This window comes from Candoia aspera, chromosome 2 (genome assembly GCF_035149785.1).
Source record: "Candoia aspera isolate rCanAsp1 chromosome 2, rCanAsp1.hap2, whole genome shotgun sequence".
Lineage (NCBI taxonomy): Eukaryota > Metazoa > Chordata > Lepidosauria > Squamata > Boidae > Candoia > Candoia aspera.
Genome location: NC_086154.1, coordinates 151,761,368 through 151,784,536, shown reverse-complemented (window position 1 = coordinate 151,784,536; position 23,169 = coordinate 151,761,368). Strand labels below are relative to the sequence as shown.

General features: G+C 39.7%; 1 protein-coding gene across 1 annotated transcript in view; it reads left to right on the top strand.

Moving 5' to 3' along the window:
* Positions 1-23,169, top strand: part of TYK2 (tyrosine kinase 2) — a 52,233-nt gene that overhangs the window by 14,919 nt on the left and 14,145 nt on the right. Inside the window, exons 4-15 of the mRNA XM_063294323.1 lie at positions 5,302-5,455; positions 6,885-7,048; positions 7,740-8,124; positions 12,081-12,275; positions 12,689-12,846; positions 12,946-13,063; positions 14,085-14,277; positions 18,479-18,585; positions 18,981-19,157; positions 20,566-20,653; positions 21,436-21,563; positions 23,028-23,163. Of these exons, the coding sequence (XP_063150393.1) occupies positions 5,302-5,455; positions 6,885-7,048; positions 7,740-8,124; positions 12,081-12,275; positions 12,689-12,846; positions 12,946-13,063; positions 14,085-14,277; positions 18,479-18,585; positions 18,981-19,157; positions 20,566-20,653; positions 21,436-21,563; positions 23,028-23,163 (2,003 nt within the window). The remainder of the gene's footprint in view (positions 1-5,301; positions 5,456-6,884; positions 7,049-7,739; positions 8,125-12,080; positions 12,276-12,688; positions 12,847-12,945; positions 13,064-14,084; positions 14,278-18,478; positions 18,586-18,980; positions 19,158-20,565; positions 20,654-21,435; positions 21,564-23,027; positions 23,164-23,169) is intronic.

The following is a 23,169-nucleotide window of genomic DNA, read 5'->3' as shown; positions in this document are numbered from 1 at the left end:
GGGGAGGGAGCGAGGGGGTGCGTGAGAGGTGCCGCACAGGACAGGAAGGGTGTGCGAGGGTACAAGGGTGTGTGTGAGAGGTGTGGGTGGGGAGGGTGTGTGAGGGTGCGCAAGGATGCAAGGGAGGGTCAGGGAGGGTGCACAGGAATGCATGAGAGGCACTGCGTGGGTTGGGGAGGGTGTGCGAGAGGCGCTGCATAGGTCAGGGAGGAGATGCGGGGGTGCGGGTCAGGGAGGATGTGAGTGGCCAGTGCAGCGTGAGTGCATATTAATATTTTAAATAAAATAATTTGTCTAAGGAAATCTACTTGGGTGTAACCCCTCAAGCTTTCCAAAAGCACAACAAATGGCTTTTTTCAAAACATGTTTATGAGGTCTGAGATATTCTGGTAACCTGAGGTATTGTTTTTATTTTATTTTATTTATAATATAGTGAAATGATTGGGGTTTTAAAACAGTATTGAATATTTTTTTTTATGCAGTACTGTGCTATACGAGAGTTTTATTTGCTTTGTGTATTCCGAGTGACAAGAATATTATGCGTTTGTATTCAAAATCCATAATTCTCCTTTCTTCTAGAAGCATTAGGTGTATACTTCTTGATCGGTAGTTTAATTTTTTAAATATTGTACTGAATAATAAAGTTTTGCATAAAATTATAATATTCAGTGGCTCAGGAAGTAGACCATTGGTTTAATAATGAAAAACTCTCCATCAAATGTTATTGGAGCTTTAGTTTCATAGCAGTCTTCCTCTCTTAAATTGTGTTGTGTGTTTCTTAGTCAGTGTGGTTTGACCATATGCTTTGACAGAGTTAGTTATTTCTGCCTGAAAGCATTGTACAGAATTAAAAACAGCTTCTTGTTTGCTCTGCTGAATCAAGGGCATGGTGGTTCTCAGTTTGGCTTTCTTTCAGTACATCTCTATGTTCACTGCCTTGAGTTATTTATAAAAATAATAAAGGCAGGATAGAAAATAAATAAATAGTGAGACTGCAAATGGGGCCAGGAAACCCTTTTAAGAGGAGCATGATAGAATGGAGTAAGTCTTCCCTCCCTTCCCTCGCCCCCCATCCCAATTTAAATCCTACATCAGTTTAAACACTTCATGCATCTTATGAAATGAGCTCAAGCTCATGGAAGTTTATGCCTTTTAATAACAGTTGTTAATCTGGAAAAAGTGATGTCAGACTCCTTCACATTCTCAAGTTGTGTGCTATTATGGTTAGAAGGAAGAGGACAGAGAAAATCTGCTTCAGTTTGATTTTGTGGGGGGGATAAATAATGTGGCTGAATCTGAATAACTGGCATGATTTTTCTGTTTTGTCAAATGCAGATAACTAGCATTTACTGATTTAAAACCAGAGCAGGATTGTTGGTTTTTTTTTTTTTGATGGAGCCATGCTCTTGATAAAAACTTTCATTCATTCAAGTTTTCATTCATTCTGCTGTCATACTTCAGTTTAAAACTTGTCAGATTTTCCCTGATTAATAAATCTTATTTTTGTCCTGCCCTAAGATCATTTTTGTAAGGCTGATATATAAATTCCCTAGATAAACATTTACTTTTTTCCTTTGGTTTTAGGTATCATTCTCTTACCCTGAGGCTATTTAATAAAATTAAATAGACCTTACTGCTTTAATATGTGAAGGTAGAATATTAACTAGAACATGTTATATGATTAGGTGAAAGACTAAATGTTACTAGCAGAGCGAGTAATTCAGCAGGCAAGTAAAGTTGACTTAATTAATCACTCAGCATCATTAACTGATCTGGTCCTTTGCAGTTGATACTGAATAGCTGTTAGTGGGATGCTGCTGCCTACTGACTTTCAAATAGTCCTACAAATTCCTCATGCTGGAGATGCTTTCCAGTATCTTTTGCTAATGAGCAGTCAAAGAGTGGCTCTTCCTGACAAGTTGTAGAAAAGCTGATTTAGGTGAAAATGCACTTTTTACCTGCAAGCATTCTTATAAGGACGAGAGCAGTGGGTAGATGAATGCCAGCTTTTGTGGACTCTCCTCTTTCAGTATGACCAGTGCCACCAATTCTCTAGTAAAGTTTGTGATCTCAGCCTTAAGACACAGTAATTTATGTTAATGCTTTTTTATATAGACTGCAAACTTTAGAAGGATTTGTATTTGGAAGAGTGCTGTTTTATATACTTACTTACATTACATACACATCCTTACAGGTGGTCTGTCCCACATTCAGAATCTTTCATCACTCCTCACTCTCAGAATCTTTCCGCTTAAACCATTGAATTATCGTAGTACGTATTTCAAACAAACAGGCCTAATTCTAAACAGTTGCTGATCAGACACTGCTGTCTCATTTATTCTTGGGTCTTTAAATGGCCCATTTTTTCTGCATATTCTCATCTTGTTCTCTTCCATCCATTCATGACAGAATTGTTTTTTGCCCTGGATCATATTTACTGTATTTAGAATGTTGCACAGTTTTTTCCCTAAAACTCAACCTTGCGTCTTCAACTACAGTATTCATTAGAATGTAATATGCAACTATCACCCAACCTATAGATTTCTACTTTCTTATGCATCCACAATAACCTAGATCCCACCGATTCATACTTCCTGACATACATTTTAGCCCTTTCATTCAAAATGAAATCTACACCTACATGTCTGAGCTTTACCCTGGGCCCAGAGTCATTTGATTAATAACTCTGGAATGAGGTTCCCTCCAAAATTTGAACAGCTCCCACTGTACTGGTATTTCAAAAAGCCCTAAAGACCTGACTCTTCGCCCAGGCCTTTGGCAAGGACTGATGCCCCCTTCTTCCTTCTTGTTCCCTTCTGGGTTTGTTTTCTTTGCCATCATTGTTCTTTTGTCTTGTGCTGTTTCTGTGGTTTTTGTATTTTTTTTTTTACTCTTAAATGTTTTTAACAATTGTAAACCTCCCAGAGTCACTGGGAGTTGGTGGCATATAAATTTAATAAATTAATAATAATAATAATTAAGATGGGTGGCCACCAGATCTGTATCTCTTTACTTCCATCTAGTGGTTGTCCAGAATTTTGCAGTCTAGGTCTGGTAGCTTTCTCAGTGCACTCAGTTAACATACTTGATGTTAGTGGCTTGAGAAGGTAAGCCTTGAAAGAGTAAAGGCTCATGGCTTGTCTTATGCCTACCGAGGTTATGTTTAAAAGCAAGCGACTCAGAAAAATAGTTGCTGCAGCACTGGGGATGCCAGCAGAATGAGTCATTGGCATTCCTCTCTTGCTACTCTTGGAGACAACTCAACTAAAATCAATGAAATACTATAGCTCAGTTTGCCAGAGCTACAGTAGTTCACAGCAATAGCTGTGAGGAGAAGTAGCTAAGAGAGTTATTAGGAAGCATTGTCTGCAAGGCCTGTGTGCTCTCTTAAGTTTCCCTAGTACGTAAGTGTATAAGCAGCATACTGGTTTCTTTAAATCAGTCTTGTCAAGCAGTCTTAATTAATATCTTAGAGGAGCGTCAACATTGTTTGTTTGTTTGTTCAGGTACAACAATATACTGTTCAGTTAGCTTTGATCAGAGCTTTTGAGAAAATGCATATTAGCTGTCAATTGAGTTACCCCTTCAGAGCTATGACACTGTTCTTTTGCTCCTTAGAACGTTAATTGAAGCAGCAATATTAGCGTTCATACACCGCTGTTTTTAAGTGCTCACGTTTAGATATTATATCCTTTATTGTTCCAGCAGGTCTGTTTGGTAGAGCATTTTAATCTCATGTTGTTGTTAGGGGTCTAACTAAGGCTGCCTGATGTTGCAATTGAGTTCATGGCTGAGTTGAGTCATACTGTTTATCACTCTGGTAAATCATCTCTCTTGATACTATTTTAACGTGGTTAAATTTAATGCCTTTTGCAAAAAATAAAGGAAGGTAGCATTATATTTTAGTAAAGTGGTTCAGATCCTGTTAAAGTTTAGAGATATATGATTGCCAAATCAGAAAGACTCAAGGGGGTTTTGAGTTGCAAAAGTTGCAGAAGCGTACTTGGTCTTGTCTGTAGCTGGTACATCCTAACGGAGCTTTGTCCCTGTATCCCGAGTTTCTAGGGAGGCCCGTCAGTTTTGGGTGACAGCTCCTCTCGCTTCCCAGCTACCGTTTTAATTCAATAGGCTCGTGTTTGTACTGCATGACTTCTTTGGGTTCCTTGTGTTCACGTGCATTTCAGGACTAACTGTAATCAAGCTTCTTCCAGGTTTCCTTCTTCACTGAATCAGTTGGCTCCAGTGCTCTTTTATATTGCATTTGAGTGGTCAACCCCTTCCCCATTTTGAAACGTTGAACCATTTTTTTCAGCTGATGTGCTCAGCTTTCAGATGCTTGCTTCAGTAAGTTGGAGGTAATGCTGCAACTGTTGCTTGCCCTGTTACAGTTGTTTGCTCTATAAAGAGCGCGCACTTTATATTTTCTCAGGACAGGACAAGTTCAGACATGCTGAACTTTCTTGCACAGTAAGATACTGCAGTTTTCTTTGTCTCCTAAGCCAAGTTTACATAACCGCAGTGGGTAATTTGGATACCACATACCCAAGTATATTTTAAAATAATAATCCATAATTCAATGCAATGTCAACATCATAAATGCTCTTCAAACGAGAAATATTTGTGACAATTCTTGGATCTGATTCAGCATCTTGGATAGCCATCTGTTGGGGATGGTGTAGTGAATCCTGGAGCATGCAGGGGGTTGGATTTGATGACCTCTTAGGTTCCTTCCAAATCTATGATTTTGCCCAGAGCTGTTGAGAGTCAGGCAGCATACAAGTCTGTGAGTGAGTGACTGAGTAAATAAATAAATCAGCCTTTCTGAACCTTTTGACCCTGGAGGAACCCTTGAAATATTTTTCAGGCCTCAGGGAACCCCTGCACAATCAGGCTCAAATACAGGCCAGAAGTTATAAAATCATTATATGCGTTTCATGGGTAGGCCTGTATTACAGGCATTAACAGTGTTCTTAAACTAAAAATAGCGAGTGAAACTTACTTCTTTAATGTGAAATTGCCTGAATTTGAAATAATTTTTTAAATAAATTGTAGTCTCCCAGGAAACCCTTAGTGACCTCTTGCAGAACCCTAGGGTTCCATGGAACCCTGGTTGAGAAACCCTGAAATAAACAAACAAACAAACAAACAAACAAATAAATATTGTGTGATTTTATGTATAATGCCTATCAATATGACATTCAGATGGCTCCATATTTGTAATAATGAGTAATTTCTCATATTAAATGCTATAGACTTCTTTCTAGAACCATTGAATTGATTGCGCTATTGTTGCTCATACAGGTATTATTTCCGAAACTGGCATGGGACAAATGACAAGGAGCCAGCCGTATATCGCAGCACTCTTCGCTCAGCTGACTCAGAGGACAAGTCATACAGGAGTGAGCAAGGCAGTGCCCTTCTGGATAAATCATCATTTGCCTATCTCTTTGAGCAAGTATGAAGCTTCTTTTGATATTTGATCTGTTTGGACTAAGCCTGATAGATGTCTGGGGCATACTATCACACATGGTTGTAGCTTAGGAGAAAGTGCCTGGAAGAAAGACTCCATGAAATGTAGGAATGGCAGGGCTGTACAAACAAGAATAAATAAAAACGGTTGTGGTCATTGGTGAGTTCCACAGACTCAAAAGATGCTTCCACACAAGGCTCCTGACGTTACCAGTCAAAAGTTACTGTGCAACTGCTTGGTCTCCATCATTAATTGGTTTTCTTTGGTGGCTTTTTGTAAAGATTAAGGAATTTGTGGGAAACGTGAGAAGGGATGAAAAGGAAAGAGGATATCTGTCTATTCTAGCATTTCTGTGAATGAGCCAGGAAGATTGCACAGTGAACACCAAGCCCTATGAAATAGTATTGAAACAGGTCCCCTGTCAAACTAGAGCCAGGAAAGTAAGCAAACTGAGCTATATTTTATAAAGAGTAAAACCTAGATAATCTGATCCACCCTAAGATACGGTATTTTCATACTGTAAATGTGAAGAATACCTGCCCAATATGAACATCTTATTAAAATCTAGTTCAATTGCTTAGTAAATAGTTTGAGCATTCATTGACCAGATTATTCTTTTCCTGTTTACTCTTATATGTAATAGATATATTGAATACAAGTGAGAAAAAGATTGGAAATAATGTTTGTTTGCACTTGCATCAAAATGGTTCTTCTTCACAATGAAATGGGAAATTGTAGAGATGAAAAATTACGTTGGTGGAAAGAAAGCTCTTTACTGAGATGGTATTTGGCAGTTTCAGATTGGGGCAGGTATTGCTAGAAAACAGCTGAAACTGATCAGGATTGGATTCCAGATATGTGGCCAAACAATAATGACTTCTACAGGGGCTTTCTTGTTTTTCTTCACTGTTGTGCATCTATTAATAGTTTCTACATACTTAACGTATATATCTATCAGGGTAGGCTATGATATAGAGTCAGTCCAAGAATTCATTTCCATTGCATTGAACGTACCACTAACATTCCTGTACAAATCTCTAAAATAGCATTGCAGTATTCACTCACTTCAGTTTTATCCTAAAATTTCCATCAACATCTCCATTCATGTTCTTTGCCTTCTTCTTAACTGTTCCTTGTTCTTTACGGCTACATTCCTAGCAACTTTTTCTCTATGCAGTATACACATTACGCAATAGTTTTCTCTCATCCTTATTTTTTGCAGCATTATGTGAAAGCTTAGTAGTTTGTATAAGAGAGGATGCTTTGCCTATGTAAGATTGCTATACCAATCTTGGGCAATATTTTAGTTTGATCCCCAGTAAGAGAACAAGAATCGTTCCCAAGGAGATAGACCTGAGATCTATTATTTTGGAGAATTATTTTCCTCAAACTATTTTGGGTGATTCTTTTTCAGGGGAAATATGACTTCATTAATGATGTTGCCTCCCTAAAAGACATGCGCACTGAGCAGGAAATCCACCAGTTTAAAAATGAGAGCCTGGGAATGGCTGTCCTCCACTTGTGTCATCTTGCACTTAAGAAAGGCATCTCTCTTGAGGAGGTGGCAGAGAGAACAAGGTATTATCATTGTTTATGGAACTGCAGCTCTATTTATGGTGTGCTTTTCAGCCATGTTGTCCAAGATTTCTTTTTAGGGAATTGTGTATATTATTTATTGAATTAAAAACACTCTTACACCTGTTGGAATTGTTTAACTTATAGACTGCTACTGATAAGAGTTTCATGTGCGTTGGACAATTCAGTGAGGAGCCTCATCATGCAACTCCAGGCTATGATTCCATTAGAACCTTCTCTATCACATGTTTTCTAATAATAGAGAATATCCTGGACAGAAAAATAGCAGTTGTGTGTATCAGTTTGTGACTGATTTACGATTACAAGCAAAGTCTTAGGGTAAAGAATGTTCATTTGCCTTAACAAAAATATGATTTGGAGACAGTTAAGGAGAAGAAAAGAAAGTAAGGACAAACTTGTTTACTTTATTCAGAGAAGGACAAAAACACGTATTTAAATGTGTAGAATAATTTAAAAATTAATGAAGGACAACAACTACCTCAGTTTCTAGTAATCAGTTGATGTTGGGGGACTTGGGAATGGAATGTATTATCCATATCTATCTATCTATCTATCTATCTATCTATCTATCTATCTATCTATCTATCTATCTAATTTTGTCATTTGTTTTACTGAAGAAAGACAATTCATATGAAAGCTGCTCTTGGTAACAGTTTGTCTGTGTCCCTTGCAGTTTCAAAGACTGCATCCCACGGTCCTTTTGCCGACAGATCCAACAGAACAATTCCTTGACCAAGTTCCGCATGAAAAATGTTTTCAAGAAATTCTTGCAGCGTTTCCAGCAGCACACAGTGAGCACTGGCAAACTTACAGAACAGGATCTCATGCACAAGTACCTAGCTACCTTGGAAAACTTGGCTCCACGGTTTGGGACTGAGCTCTTTGCAGCTGTTTCACTGGAAACCATTTCGGAGGGTGAGAAGATGCCACTTTACATCAATGGTGGTCATACACATCAGGAGAATTCCTATGCCTCTCCTCCTGGTAGCAGGCCTGTCACCCATGAAGTCTTGGTCACCGGCATTAATGGGATTCAGTGGCGGCCCATCCTTGCTGAGGTAGGATCATTTGGGGGTTCATCTTCATGTAATTCTGGAGATCTCAGCATACTATTCCTGGACATTGTGGGGTACCCAGAGGCATACACAGGAGGGGGGGTTAACAGTATCAAATGGCAGATGTGACCAGGTGATTGAAGCTCCCCCCCACCCACATTTTAAAGGGGAGAAGTTTGGGTCATACCATCCACTTTGACATCATTAACACACAAACACACACAATGCACAGATATCCTGGGCTGGCCCATAAAGATGCTTCATTCCAATTAGAAGTCCAAATGTCCAAAGATTTTGTCTGGGTCGAATACAACTTGAATCTTAATTAGTGTAGAATTCTTAACAGCCAAAATCCTGGTTACCAGTTCAAAATAAAGCTTTAAGCAAATGCAATTTAACATTCACTATTAATTGTGGAGGGACGCGGTGGCGCTGCGGGTTAAACCGCTGAGCTGCCGATCGGAAGGTCGGCGGTTCAAAACCGCGTGGCGGGGTGAGCTCCCGTTGCTCGTCCCAGCTCCTGCTCACCTAGCAGTTCGAAAACATGCAAATGTGAGTAGATCAATAGGTATCGCTTCGGCGGGAAGGTAACGGCGTTCCGAGTCGTCATGCTGGCCACATGACCCGGAAGTGTCTATGACAACGCCGGCTCCATGGCTTAGAAACGGAGATGAGCACCGCCCCCTAGAGTCGGATTCGACTGGACTTTACGTCAAGGGAAACCTTTACCTTTACCTTTTATTAATTGTGGGGACTAAAGTCTAAAAGGTATTTCTTGAGAAATCTTTTCTTTGAAAGCAATGTACTCGTCCACCAAATGAGGGTTTGCTGCCCACCCTGCATATTTATTGATTTTGACTGAGGATGGTCCCTTGACATTGTGCTGAGCTTCAGAGTTATTTGGAAAACAACCTGAAGAACGAATGCTGAACAGCCTTCCTGAACCTGGTGTCCTTTAGATGTGTTAGACTGCAGCTCAGAGTTGTAGCAGCATTAAAAGATTTGCTTGCCAGGGACAAAAGGATGTACTGTAGTAGACTTTCAGAAAAATAGCTAGGTAATATAATTCTAGCTGACTGATGCTGATTGAATAACAGCTGAAAAATGAAGTTTTCAGGTTCCAGTCTGATTCAGTCAAGCTGGAGCAATCACAGTTCCTCAAAGTAGTGAGAAAAATGTCTTACCAGCAATCAGTTTTTTCTGTGGGGGGTTATCATTGTGCCTGCCAGTACTAGGTGTTTTGTAATCTGGACAGCAGTCAGTTAATACTACCCAGATACTGTAGTTTTAGATACTGTTAGCTGAATGCAACAGAAATTGCTCTTTTAGATATGCTGGGTCTTGTTTATTATCAGCATCATGAATTGAACTTGGACAGAAATAGAAAGCCATAGAAGATGGTGGAACATTAAACCAAGGCAAGCTATAGCAATTTGCAATTTCTGAAATGTTTAGCTTGTCATATGCAGCCCATAGTACAGTTCATTACAAATGTAGCAATTGCTACATGTAGGTTCCCAGCTATCGCAACTACAGATAGTCTTCACTTAATGACCATTCGTTCAGCGACCGTTTGAAATTACGATGGTGCTGAAAAAATGGACTTACAACCTGTGCCTGAAATTATGACTGTTGCAGTGCCCCTGCAGTCAAGTGATCAAAATTTGGGCACTTGGCAGCAAGCCCGCACTTATGACTGCACAGTTCTCTGTCTACTTGCTGCCCTGCAAGGCAGGATGCAGGGCTTCCAAAAGGGCAGAGATGGGGGTGAGATAGGTGGGTGCGGGGAGTTGAAGGCAGCTGCTTATCTAACTGAGGTTTGGGGCTCGGAGAGACCAGCCCAGAACAGCTTGTATTCGGGTGGGTCCTTGGCTAATGACCAGTAAAAGTCATTTAACAATGGCAAGGGGAATTGCCAGGATTGCTGTCAATAACTGATGCCATCTTGCTTTATGGCCACATTGCTTAGCAACAGAAATGAGGACTACCTATATTATGTAATCTCCAAGAAGAGCTCATGTGGTACTTTACTTAAAGAACATCAGATTAGTATTGGGAAGTCCTGAGTTCACTCAGCAGTGAACTTCACTAAGAGGCTAGCCTGAAGTCACAGTATTTTCATTTAAGGTATCTCACATAATTATGGTGAGAATAACATGGATTGTAGAGAGTCATATACATTGTCTTAAAGTCTTTGGAGGAAAGGCAAATTATTAGAAAAAATCAATACTGTATAATCCTTTTTAATATGAAAACCAGCCAGTCAATATTATAAATGAATGTACAGTTTAATATATAAATACGGGTATGTAAATTGCTTGTTGTAGGCATTCTGATCATGTTTATGGCTTTTTTATAACCATCAGCATGTTTAACCTAGATGTTTATAAACAGCATGTTTAACCTAGATTTTTTTAAAATAGAAGGTATGAGAAACAAAACAGGCTATGCATAACAGATCACATATTTGATACCACTAATAGGCTATTGAAGACTGGCATTTTTCATGGGACCCATAAGCATCCTTTTCTCTCCTTCCTTTTGCATGTCTTCTGGCTAATATTCAGGCTAAAGACTTGGTGAACTCAAAAACATGCTTATAAAGTTTCCTAATTTGCTTTTATAAAGGTTTTATGCTACTGTTGCTGTTTTGAATTATTGTCCTCCATAATAGGCTAGCACAATCACCTGCATTTTTGCTTCTTAATAGTAGAAATTCAACAATAGCCCAGCTGACAGATTACTTCCAACTTCTAGAAAATGCAGATCCAGCTCACCTTGAGGGCCCAATTTGTAGTGTGGCTTATGAAATCCTAAGTTTCTGCAAGTGAAGAATAAAGTGAAATTACTCAAATTCTGTAATGTATTTGTGGGGTGTATATGCAATGGAGTGGGTATTTTGTTGGCAGAGTGCTAGAAAGCATTTGGCCCAGGAGAGATCAGAAAAGTCACACATCAGGCATTTGTCAGGGTAACTTTACTCCCTGCTGTTGCCTTTACATACAAGTCTCTCAAAGCGTCCCAAAGTTGCTTTGCAGACTGCATACCTCGCACGTGGACTAGCTGATTGTCCTCAACTCCCAGGATAATGGTGGCTCTAGCCCGCTCATCCTGCCTAAGCCATTCAGCACTGGGATTTTGGGGGGTTTGCTCACCAACTGGCAGCCAAAGATTCTCTCTGCGAAGATAGAGGGCCCAATTGGGCCCATCTTCAGGGCCCAATTCAAATAGTTGGTCTCTGATAGGTGCTCCAGAGGCATCGCTGAGGGCTGGGAGGTAGCCATGGCTTCTTCCTTCTTTTGCAAGTCACCCCAGCTGGCTTCTTTGTCCTGTAGACCGGTAGTTGCTGGAAAATCTCCAGGCGGCTCCAAAGAAAATCTTCACAGGTCTTTGCTACCTGCCTTTAAATTGTGCATGAGGTGTGGAGCTGATCTCTCTATTCTCTCTGGGATTTTACTGGGCTTACTGGGTTTACTGGGCTGTTTACTGGGCCCATAACCTGTTGGCAGAGTGCTAGAAAGCATTTGGCCCAGGAGAGATCAGAAAAGTCACACACCAGGCATTTCTATAAAAATAATTTTATTTATAGAAAACAAACATATTTAAAGGCTGTTTGCTGAGAGGAGAGATTTCTCTCAGCTGCATACTCTCTGCAAGCCTACACAGAAGGGAAACTGAAACTATAACAAGTTCAGGCAAGTTCCTCCCTTAGGCAATGCAACCATTAACACGTGAAACGGGGACAATTAAATTCAACCTCTTCAAAATGATTTACCATAGTTACCATAGTAACCTTAATCTGTAGTAGAAAACAATATATTAACATATTTTGATCCTGCTATTCATTGTCTTTGGAAGATGGCATATGTTAATTGAGGGTGTTACTGTGTAATATTACACAATTATATTGGAATCCATGCCAAAGATTCCAGAACTCACCTTAACATTCTGTCTTGCAGAAATCACAAAGTCAGACCCATAAAGTTTATGTGGGGAGGAAAGTCAAGACTAAAGACCACAAGTCCAAGCAGTCCTACCAACCAGTGGAGCAACATGAAGCCAAATGGGCACACTTTTGTGACTTCCAAGAGATCACACATATTGTTGTCAAAGACTGCAATGTCAGTATCCATCGCCAAGACAATAAGTGTCTGGTAGGTATGGGTGTATCCTACTACTATCATCTTACAGTTTTTGTCCTGAGTTATGACATGTGTTTTTGGTGAAAGTTGGAAGTAAGTAAAGAACAAAACATGAGTAATGAGAGTTAAATGTGTTCAAATGATTTTTACTGTTTAGCATCATCTGCTAAAATAGAAAAAAGAATCAGTGATACCTCAGCTACCAGATTCTGAGGCTTGTCACTGTTCTTACCTGTGTTAAATTTGATGGCTCTGTATAAGGCAGTGAATGTGATATTAACTGGATTGGAGGGTGGGGGGTCTAAGCAAAATATTGGTGACAAACAGTAACACATTTGTACAGCTTCTCATGGGCATTTATTTTGGCCCTGTAGCTCAGAACTAATAACTGTGCTTCCCCTCTCCCCCTTTTTTTTAAAATACAGGATCTGACTCTTTCATCCCATGAGGCTGCTCTCTCCTTAATTTCACTAGTAGATGGTTATTTCAGATTAACAGCTGATTCTAGCCATTATCTGTGTCATGAAGTTGCCCCACCACGACTGGTTATGAGCATCCAGAATGGTATTCATGGACCCATGCAGTAAGCAGCAAAGCCTCCTGTCATTGTTTTTCCCCCCCCCAAGATCTGGTTTGGTATGAGGGAGCTTCCACAGCATGTCTAAAAGTTTTTTCTTCCTAGGGAAGAGTTCATTTTGGCTAAGCTGAAGCGGGAAGAGCAGGAAGACGGGCTGTATGTCCTCCGCTGGAGTGTTCTTGATTTCAGTAGATTGATCCTATCAGTACTGAAGAATGGCCAGGTAAGAGATGGGAGAATGGCAGTGAATTTTGATTCTATAGAACAGTCTTCCTAAGCTGGTATCCTCCAGATGTGTACTTTAGTTTCAGAATTCCCAGCCAACAAATATTGCTGAGAATTCTCAAAATCAATGTCTGTGCATCTATGGGGTGACCAGCTGGGGAAAAGCTACTATAGGCTTTCTAAAAGTGTTGTTTTGATCTTAATGCTCTGTGGATTTTTTTTTAGATGAGTAAATAATACATATTTTAGACAGCTCCCTAGATACAAAGGCAATGTGTTTCTAAAAGAGGAGTGCAAAAATCCTCAGTTAATGTAACCATAGGAAACTGCCTTATACCAAGTCAATTAGTTTTTATCAAGCCCAGAACTGTTGGCATGGATTCACAGTAGCTCTCCAGGCTTTCAGAAAGATGTTTATCTAGCACCACATGAAAACCTCTGCTTCTGTAGCATGTGTTCTACCACTAACATTGACCAAAGAAGAAGCTTTGTCTTGTTTGGGACTCATCAGGCATACGTAGCCACAGATCTTTCTATGGGGTTCTTTGGAGTTCAGACTCTCTATCAGGAATTGAATTCAATTTCTGGTAGCAGGTTTGAACCCCACAGAAAATATGCCTGATAGTACCTCTGATGAACCCCAAATAGGATGAAAGTGGTCCTGTACTGCCTTTTTGTGGTCAATATAAATAAAAAAACAACACAGGATCTACACTGTGTAAAAATAGAGAAACCCTCCCCTTCTCCCCTGAGAGTGGAAGACATGTAAAACTTTGTACATGAGGACATAATGTAATGTAGCACCTGTAACTTTCTGACCTGAGAGCTTCAGAAAAGGAAGGTGGACTGTATATACCACTCTAAAAATTGATACTATCCACTAAGTTAAAGCCCCCAACTATGCATGGAAATTATTTCTTTTTAGAACCATGGTATGCTGCTTCAAGAGCATGCTACTAACTGACCATATAAATAGGTATCCATCTTTTACTTTTTCCCTTGCTGTTTGTTTTCAACAGAGTGTCAGTACTCAAGGTGCTGCAAGCTATAGACAGTTCCGGATCCAGAAGAAAGGAAATTCCTTTGTACTTGAAGGCTGGGAGCAAGAGTTTCCTAGTGTCCAAGAACTGATAAATGCTCTCAAAGGCTGTACTCTAAAATCTGGAAATGACATCTTCAGTTTGAAGAGATGCTGTCTCCCAAAACCAGGAGGTACACACCATATCACCTTTAAAAAATTGCCTTCTCCCACTGTGTCGGCTAACAGTGAAATTTGTCCATTGAAGAAGATGGAGCAGGTCATAGGGATGTACTATAGGAAGAGGAGGCATCAGCCTGCTACCAAGCCTGGTGCATTTTTTCTACCACAAGCCCTATAATTGCTTAGCGTTGGACTGCAAAATTTGGTCAGGATGTAATAATATAATTCAAGTGCGGTGAATCTAAACAAATAACTTAAGAAGGCAAAACCCCCCTCATTAGGGATTCCATGGTATTGCAGGAAAGGTTATTGAGTAAATAGGAACATATCGACGGCTCTTCTCATTTCTAGATGTACACGCACATCCCTCTCCCATGTATCTTGTCTTAGAAGTTGTTCAGTGGATGGCCCTGTTTTGTGCTCAGGACCTTACACAGTTAGGTACATTTGTAGGCCAAAATCCTCACTATGCACTTCAGTGAATGGAATTGTTTTTATCACAAGAGGCTAAGACACAACTGTGCTATGACACGTTAAATGAAAGGGCTATATAGTTTCAGTGACAGGACAGTACCAGGCTCATTAACCTCATATTAAGTAATTGACAGAGTATTTTGGGGACTTCCAGTGGGGACATGGAGGACTGAGCAGCTGTGCCCGTGGGCTCCGTGGACGGAACTGACAATGCGGCAATTTTTTTCGGGCTCAGGCAGGTTTTCCTGAAGCCCAGGAGTGTTCTCCAGATGAAGGAAAACACCAGGAATCACCCCATCTGTCCTCTGGACGGCTGCTTGCAGCCAGAAGATCGCAAACAGCGTTTCGCGTTCGACTGGTAAGAGCTAGCTGGGAGGCTGGGCCGTCACCATTTTCCAAGCCGCTCTGTAGCCTTAAAGGGACACTAAGACTGGCCACCCCATTTCTAAATCACCAAATTTGTATATTTTTTAAAGAATGCGTACCCTAAGAGAGGCTTTCTGCAGCAAGGAGAAGCGGGCTCTCTTGGTGCTTATTGTTATTTTTGGGATTACTTTTTTAAAAAAATCTTTTTTAAGTTTTAGAATTCGTTTCCCTTCCAAATATAAAGGAGGATTGAGAGTAAACAATTGTCTTCCTGTTATTATTTTGGTATTAAATTTGAAGATATTAGCATTCTCCTACACACTGAATCGACTGATTTAAACCTTCAGCTTTCTGTTTCTACTTTCCTTTGGGAACTGTTTATCTCACTTTCATTTTGTGTAAACATACTTCGGAACTCCTTCATATCTTCGACTTTCGCTGGTTAAGCTCCTATGGGGTGCCATAATCTACTGCGTGAGACATGGAGGATTTTAAACAGATTTTTTTTTACTCCTATCAAGTTTTTATACAAGACATTCAGGACATTGTGGAAAATATGAGTTATAAAATGTGTCATCTGTATGTAGTGGTTCTAAGAATTTGATTTAAGGTCATTGTTTCAAACTACTTTTCTTTTTTGGATTTATTAAGATTAATATTATTAAAACTGTTGTATTATTTAATATAATGGCAGATAATTTATGTGCTTTTTAGTTTGACTTTTATTAGAGTAGACAGAAATGTATAGAATAGTAGTAGGAAGGGAATAATTAAATAAGTGTTATTTTGTGGGGGGGAGTTGTTTAGGAGGTTTATATGAATTTTTTCTCTTTATTTTAATATAAGGGGAGGGAGTAACTGTACTTAGTGATTTTTATAATGTGCTAAAGGGGAATGATTTATAGAAATAATGTGATTTTTGGTTTAATATAGAGTAAGAGATTGATTATGGAAAATTTTTGTATATCCTTGCTGTTAAAAGTCAGAAGTCACATCTTTCTTTATTAAATAAACCAAGCAAATGTAATCTCAGTGTAGGGTGCTGCTGCTCTCCTTTGTGCATGAAAGGAGGAAAGTAAAGCTTCTGGTTTTAGATAATTTTTAAATACAGTTTCTCATTTCTTAAAAAACAATTTCTATAAACTCTAGCTAAAATATCAAATTCAGGAGGAAATTATGTTTGCATCATGGTTTCATAGCTATAGTTTACAGAAACGACTGTTCCTGTATTCAGACAGAAGCTATTATTTATCATCTTTGTGTGAGTAGGTAGGAAGAATTGCCTCTATTCTTTCTTGATTCAAAGTTTCATAATAAGAAAGCATCTGTGTTCCACAGGCAAGTGGCATAGAAGGCCTCTAGATGCGTGCAAAATCTTTAATTTCAAAACATTTTTGGGAGTGAAAATCCACAAAATATCCTCCTTTGAGTATGAAGGGGAATGTTTTGACCCATAGATTAAAAAATGGTATTCTGAGCTTCAGACACTCTGTTTCAAGCTAAACATGGGGAAATTTGTGACATTGTTTCAGGATGAGATGTTTTGCACAACCCTTTCAGACACCATCTTAAGGTCTCAGGTTGTCTGTCATAGCACAATATCCTGCAAGGACAGTTTTTAACTGTTTTTTTGTAATACAGTTTTCTCTGCCCTTTTATTCTTATTTCATTGGAGAGTTACATGGTTGTATTTTTTAATATAAGCTTCTGCTGTGGTTTATTTCAGATGTTTTGCTGTTTGTTTATTAATCTGCCCAGAGTGGTTCTCTAGGGGACTTATAGAGCTCTTTAAAATAGTAACTAGCCCATTGGGAAGGATCTTAGGAGAGGAGAGGAGAGGAGAGGAGAGGAGGCAGGTGGTTGGGCAAAGAGCATGTGATAAACTTGTTCCAATTATATTGTGATTCTCCCTTTTCAGGGCCATTTTTATTAACTATCCTAGGGAAGGCATTCCTGGAATGAGACAGAGGGAGAAAAGTTGGCAAATGCCATCTCAGAAGCCTGTTCCTTCCCCATCCAACACAACTATTGCGGTCAATTGTTCTAAGAAAAGATCACAGATTGTATTTGTGTGTTTGTGTGTGTTTGTGTGTGTGGGTGTTTTAATGATGAATTAATACAAAAGCTGGCTGGGTAGGATTTGCATAAAGATGGATGGATGGATGGATGGATGGAAGGCCCTTAAAACCTGGTTCTGTCAACTAGCCTGGGGATCCTATGATAGAGTGGAGTCTGCTAAATGGCTTTCCCCCCCCCCCCATTCAATCATGTATGATCCTTTGCGACTGCCTGGACTAGTCCCTGCAGTTTTCTTGGCAAGTTTTTCGGAAGTGGTTTGCCATTGCCTCCTTCCTAGGGCTGAGAGAGAGTGACTGGCCCAAAGTCACCAAGCCAGCTTTCATGCCTAAGGCGGGACTAGAACTCCCAGTCTCCTGGTTTCTAGCCCATTGCCTTAACACTAGACCAAACTGCCTCTCAGTAGATGGCTACATGACAGTTAATTGAATGCATTCTTTGTATGTTTTGCCTCCATTCTATTTTTTATTTTGTTTTTATTTTTTAAATTTAAATTGGCTGTTTTAATAGTTTTTATGTATTTTGGTTGTTTTATTATGTACACTTTCCAGAGTCACTATGTGAGATAGCGGCTATAAAAATGTGATAGATAGATAGATAGAGAGATAGAGAGATAGAGAGATAGAACGAATAATTATAGTAGTAAAGAACACAAGAAGAAAAAAATGAAAATATAAATATATAACATTTTAATAGCTACTATTGCTATGTAATGCAGGCATTTAAACTTAGATCTAAATGATAAAAAACTATATTATCTGGGAGAAGAGGTATGCTTAGCTGGGCTCTGAGAAGGCACTAGCATGAATATGAGATGTACCTCCTGGGAAGGGCATTCCACAGGCATGGTCCCAAGTCTGAGCAAGTCAACTCCCTTGTAGACTCCCCCCCTCCCATAGCTACATTTGCAGTGGCGGTTGGAGAAGAAACTTCAAAGAGGTCTGGGTTGGCAAGCACATACTCTATGAGGGAGGGCAAGGTTGCTTATTCCCAGAACTAGTATCTAGTGAGCATTAAGGTATTGACAGAAATAGTGAGTTTCAGGAAGAATTGTTGGTTGAATTCATTTCTGGAACAACTTTTAAAACATCTGCATAATACATTTTTAACCTTATTAAGTGCAGTTTCTAGGGAAACCTACTTTCCCTGGTTGCATTAAACAATTTTTTATGCATGCTAGTTATTTTCTGGGAATGGATAATATTGCTAAAGTTTCCTTATAAATGTTTGGGTTTTGTGCTACTGTTTTAGTGCAATTTCTTTGATCAGAACTTTTGGACTATTTGTGTTCTGCAGAGGTCTCCGATCTGCTCATCGCACGAAAAGTGAAGGACAGCACGAGACAGATTCTGAATTTGACTCAGTTGAGTTTTCATCAGATTCGGAAGAATGAGATTACCCAGGTCAGCAAAGTTGGCTTGTACACACTGGAAGCTGAAAGTTTAGGTTTGTAAGGGTATCAGCCAGAAAGGATCTAGCTTTCTCTGCCAGTTTCAGAAGGAATACCAACTAATGGCTTAGAAGCTACTCATGGCTTAAAAGCTACTAATAGATCCAGTTTGGTTTTCCTGGGGACTGAAAGTAGAGCTTAGTTGAGTAAATCAAGATAAATGTCTGACAATGGGGATTACTGTCTTCTTTTTTCACCTTTGGCAGAAACAGGTAGGATTTTGCATTTATTGATTTTCAAATAATTATGAATCCAGTTTGTGGCTTTGTGTGGAATTAAAGGATTAAGTAGTTTCTGTGTTGTAAAGGAAAGTGGTTTAACTAAGACTGGTGTATTGTTCTCCATCAGAGAGCACACTTGGGACAAGGAACACGCACCAACATTTATGATGGTGTACTTCATGTTTGCGGTGGGGTCAACAGTGATGATGAGACAGAGTATTTTTCTACTGAGCAGAATAACAATAGCCGTGAGATGCATGTGGTGCTCAAAATGTTGGACCCAAGCCATAGGGACATTGCCCTGGTGAGTAGACATACAGAAACATATGTTTGGAAGGGAACACTAGTAAATCTCGTGGGCGTGTAGTATTCTATCTATTTATCTGCTATCTACTGAAGAGTAATGATAAGCTTGCTCCAGAGACCATTGGCAGTGATGACCATGTATCCCTTCCAGGTTTAAAAGAACACCATATTTCTGATTGCCAATAAGCAATAATGGGAAAGGGTTGTATGTCCTATTGTAGGTTTACCATAGGCAGATGGCTGGGTGCTGTGGAAACAAGACCCTGCCTGATACAGGCCTTTGGTTTTGATCCAGCTTGTTGTCATGAGACAACTGCTGAGCAGCATCCTTCTTTGTGATGGTGCTGATATCACTCATGACTTTTTCAGTTTGCAGCTTAATTAAGCCCAATGGTGGAAAACAAGTTCTATGTTCTTAAGATACAGTATATCTCATTTTTAACTAAACCAACAGTAACTTTTGATTATTTCAGTGCAAAATTGTTTATTACCGGCATTTCTAGCCTATCTTATTCCCCCATATTTGAACAGTAACACTGTCTGTGAATGATATATATCATTTTAAAAATAAGCAGGAGAAATGAAAATACATCTGAACAAGAACTCATGTCGAGAAAGCGTTTTTTATTTCTTAAAAAGTTAATAAAGCTTATTTAGCCTAGCTCCTAAAATGTGAAGCCATTAGTGGACAGCTAGGACCACTGAACAGAGCAGAGCTTAACACAGCAAAAGATGTGTACAAAAAAAGAATATTATCTAAAATAGCATTAATGAGCACGTTAGAGAAATATAGGTTATTGATCTTACACACTTAGCCCACCCAAGGATAAAGAATTACACACTTAGACAAAGTAGGTTCAAAAGTAAGTAAAAAGTCTTACTGATTTATTTGGTCTAGTTATGTCCATCTCAGAAGAAAAGTTGATTATTCTGGTTCTTCTTTCTGTTCCCTAAACTTAATTTACCCTCAGCCCTCATTGCTGCTGAAGGCTGCGTGGAGAAAGGGGCAAAATCCTGACTCTAGGCCCAAGCCTGGCCCAAGATGGAAGGAGCTGCAAAGCATGCTTCTTCCAAGAAGGTAGAAGAAGGAGGAAGAGGAAGTGAGGAATGTGGGAGGGGCAACAGCTTCCTCAAGAAGCACATGGAGAATTTGCATCCTAAAAGGAACTCATCCACATGCTAATGAGGCATGCTGATTTGCTGATACCTCCAACAAAATGAACCCACTGTTCTTTTGTGGAGAAAAACAAAATAGTAAATAAGAAATTAACTATTGTTTTATGGCAGTAGGTGTCCTGTTCTTCAGACTAATTAGTAGTTTAGGAGCCTGTGGCTGGATTAGGCTGTCCCTGCTATGTTCCTTGGCTGGTGGCTTGGATGTGATGCCTCTCCTTTCTTCTCTGCAGGCATTCTTTGAAACAGCCAGCCTGATGAGCCAGGTGTCCCACATCCACTTGGCCTTTGTCCATGGAGTTTGTGTATGGGGTTCGGAGAGTGAGTATTAATTGTACCTTTGAAAGGTTCATCCCTGTCTTGTCTGCTTATTTCAAATACCTTTCTCTTGCTTCCTCAGCTACCCCACAAACTTCAAGATTATATCCTTGCATCCCTTTTGATTCTTATTTGCTTAATACTGTTTTATCTTTTTTTTGTATCTAGCAGAGTCCCTCCTTGAGGGGGAGATGGGCAGTGATGAAAAAAAAAAGACAAATAATTCATTAAATAAGGGTGTTAAACTGACACCACTTACCCAATTAAATCTTGACATGGTTGTCCTTTATCTTCAGTTCCTAACCAACAGATCATCTTTCTCTTGGGAGTACTTTAGATTAGGGTGGGCTACTTTAGGATGACCAAGGAGTGCACTTAATATTTCTGAGATATCCAGGTGCCACAGGGAACTGGATTATTGTGCTGAGTGGGGCTGTTTTTCCCTCCTTTTTTTTTTACAATAGGAAGTTCTTAATTTTAAACAATTGTTAAGCTTTTGTTAAGTTTTCATCAATGACTGGACTTACTTTATGTCTCAAAATGGTGAGAAAAAGTGGTTCTGGAGGCTGCAAAAAAGGGGCTTCAGGTACGTGTGGTCCTGAGTTTTGAGTGGGTACACCCCTGTCTTAGATCTATCTTAGGTATGTCAGAACAGTGAAAACAGCCCATTCCCATTTCTGCCCATGTTTTGTAGCCAATATTACACTTGCTGCTACGGAGCCACGATGCTAATTCGTTTGTTTGTTTGTTGCATATTTCACCCCTTTTTCTGGTTTGTTTTTCAGATATAATGGTGGAAGAATTCATTGAGCACGGACCCCTGGATGTTTTTTTGCGGAATAACAAAGGGCGGATAACAGTAGGCTGGAAATTCACTGTCGCAACACAGTTAGCTAGTGCCCTGAGTTACCTTGTAAGTCTCTTGGTGTGGATTTGCAGTGGGTGGGTCTCCTTGAAAAGTTTGGATGCCATTTTGGCTGATCCCCATTCTAAGCTTATACTGGAGATGATTTAATTTGAATTCCTGCACTGAGCAGGGGTTATGCACGGTGGCCCAAATGACCTCTTACCATTGTAGGATTCTCTTTCTTATTTATCATTTCAATTGCCAGTCCTTCGCCCCAGGAATCTTTGGAACTGTAGTTTGGTATAGATATTGATCAGAAGGGCTATGCAGTACTTTGGATTTGATTCCGAAAAGGTGCTTTATACCCCTGTGATTCCAGAAAAAGACACAACTGCGTTAAAGGTTGTGGACAACACTGTACATATGCACAAACACGCATCCATGCACTTCAAAGCATGTTTTTGGAATTGAATCTGAAGTTACATGGCTACATTGATTAGAACCTTCCCTGAGTTCAAAGAACTGTATTTCTTTTGGGTGAAGAATGAACAGTGAAATAGTTTACATCTGCTTTGTAAGTTATGCTGCTGGAAACAAGCATGGGAGATACAGAAAGGTCACTCTAGAATCTTCAAGTCTCATAAGAAGAAAAATAAGCATCGTTGGAACTGGAGGTGGTTATGCATTGAGAAACAGTTTAAGACTGCAGCTCCTTGTTTCCAGAGATGCGGTGTTCTGCCTTGAGGGACAGAATTGAGATGTGGGCGCCTGTGATTCTCGGCTTGAAGAGCCAAAAGGGAGCGACGCTTGTAGGACAGATTATTTTCCTTGATATATAGAAAAGAAGAGGAATAGGCAGTAAATAGGGCTTAGATATTTTGGGGACCACCTTTGTCCCGTTGTTTTTGCCCACCTAGTAAGATCTGACAGTGCGGACATACTGTACTTCAGGTACCACCCTTAAAACAGTGTCCTCTGATGGGACTCAGGTGGCCCATGCCCCCTGTTGTAGCCCTTGCTCTCTGGAACAGTATTTCCCCAGAGGTTCAAGTTGCTCCAACCCTCCTATCTTTTGAACAATCCTTGAAGGCCTGGCTCTTTCCCTGGGTGCTAAATGGTATGTGCCCTTGGGGTGGGGGGTGTTATCAGTATATTAGTGTTTCCTCCCCTCCAGTTTTTTTACCTTCTTTCACTTTTTATTGTACTGAATGTTGCTTCTAAGTTGTATGCTGCTCATAGTCTCAATGCATTGGGTAGTTTATAAATGTGATAAATAAATGATGTTACAGGGAGTTTATGTTAAGAAATTCTAAATGTGTTCTTTGTTTATTAAACTAGTAAACTTTCCATTTAACACTTAAATGTCTTTTGACGAAACTGAGGCATAATGCAAGAAAGACTGAATTTGCTTATACAGGAAGCTAGAGGTGGAAGCTCACTCTTCTTTTTTCTAAGGAGCAGAATTTTTTTTCCCCCTGACACACATCAGCTGTAGTATTTCTCAATCTACCATTGTGTTTGTTTATGTAGGAAGATAAAGGCCTAGTGCATGGCAATGTGTGCGCCAAAAACATCCTGTTGGCCAGGAAAGGTTTGGAAGATGGCTTGCTCCCCTTCATTAAGCTCAGTGACCCAGGAGTCAGCTTCACTGTGCTCTCCCGAGAAGGTAAAT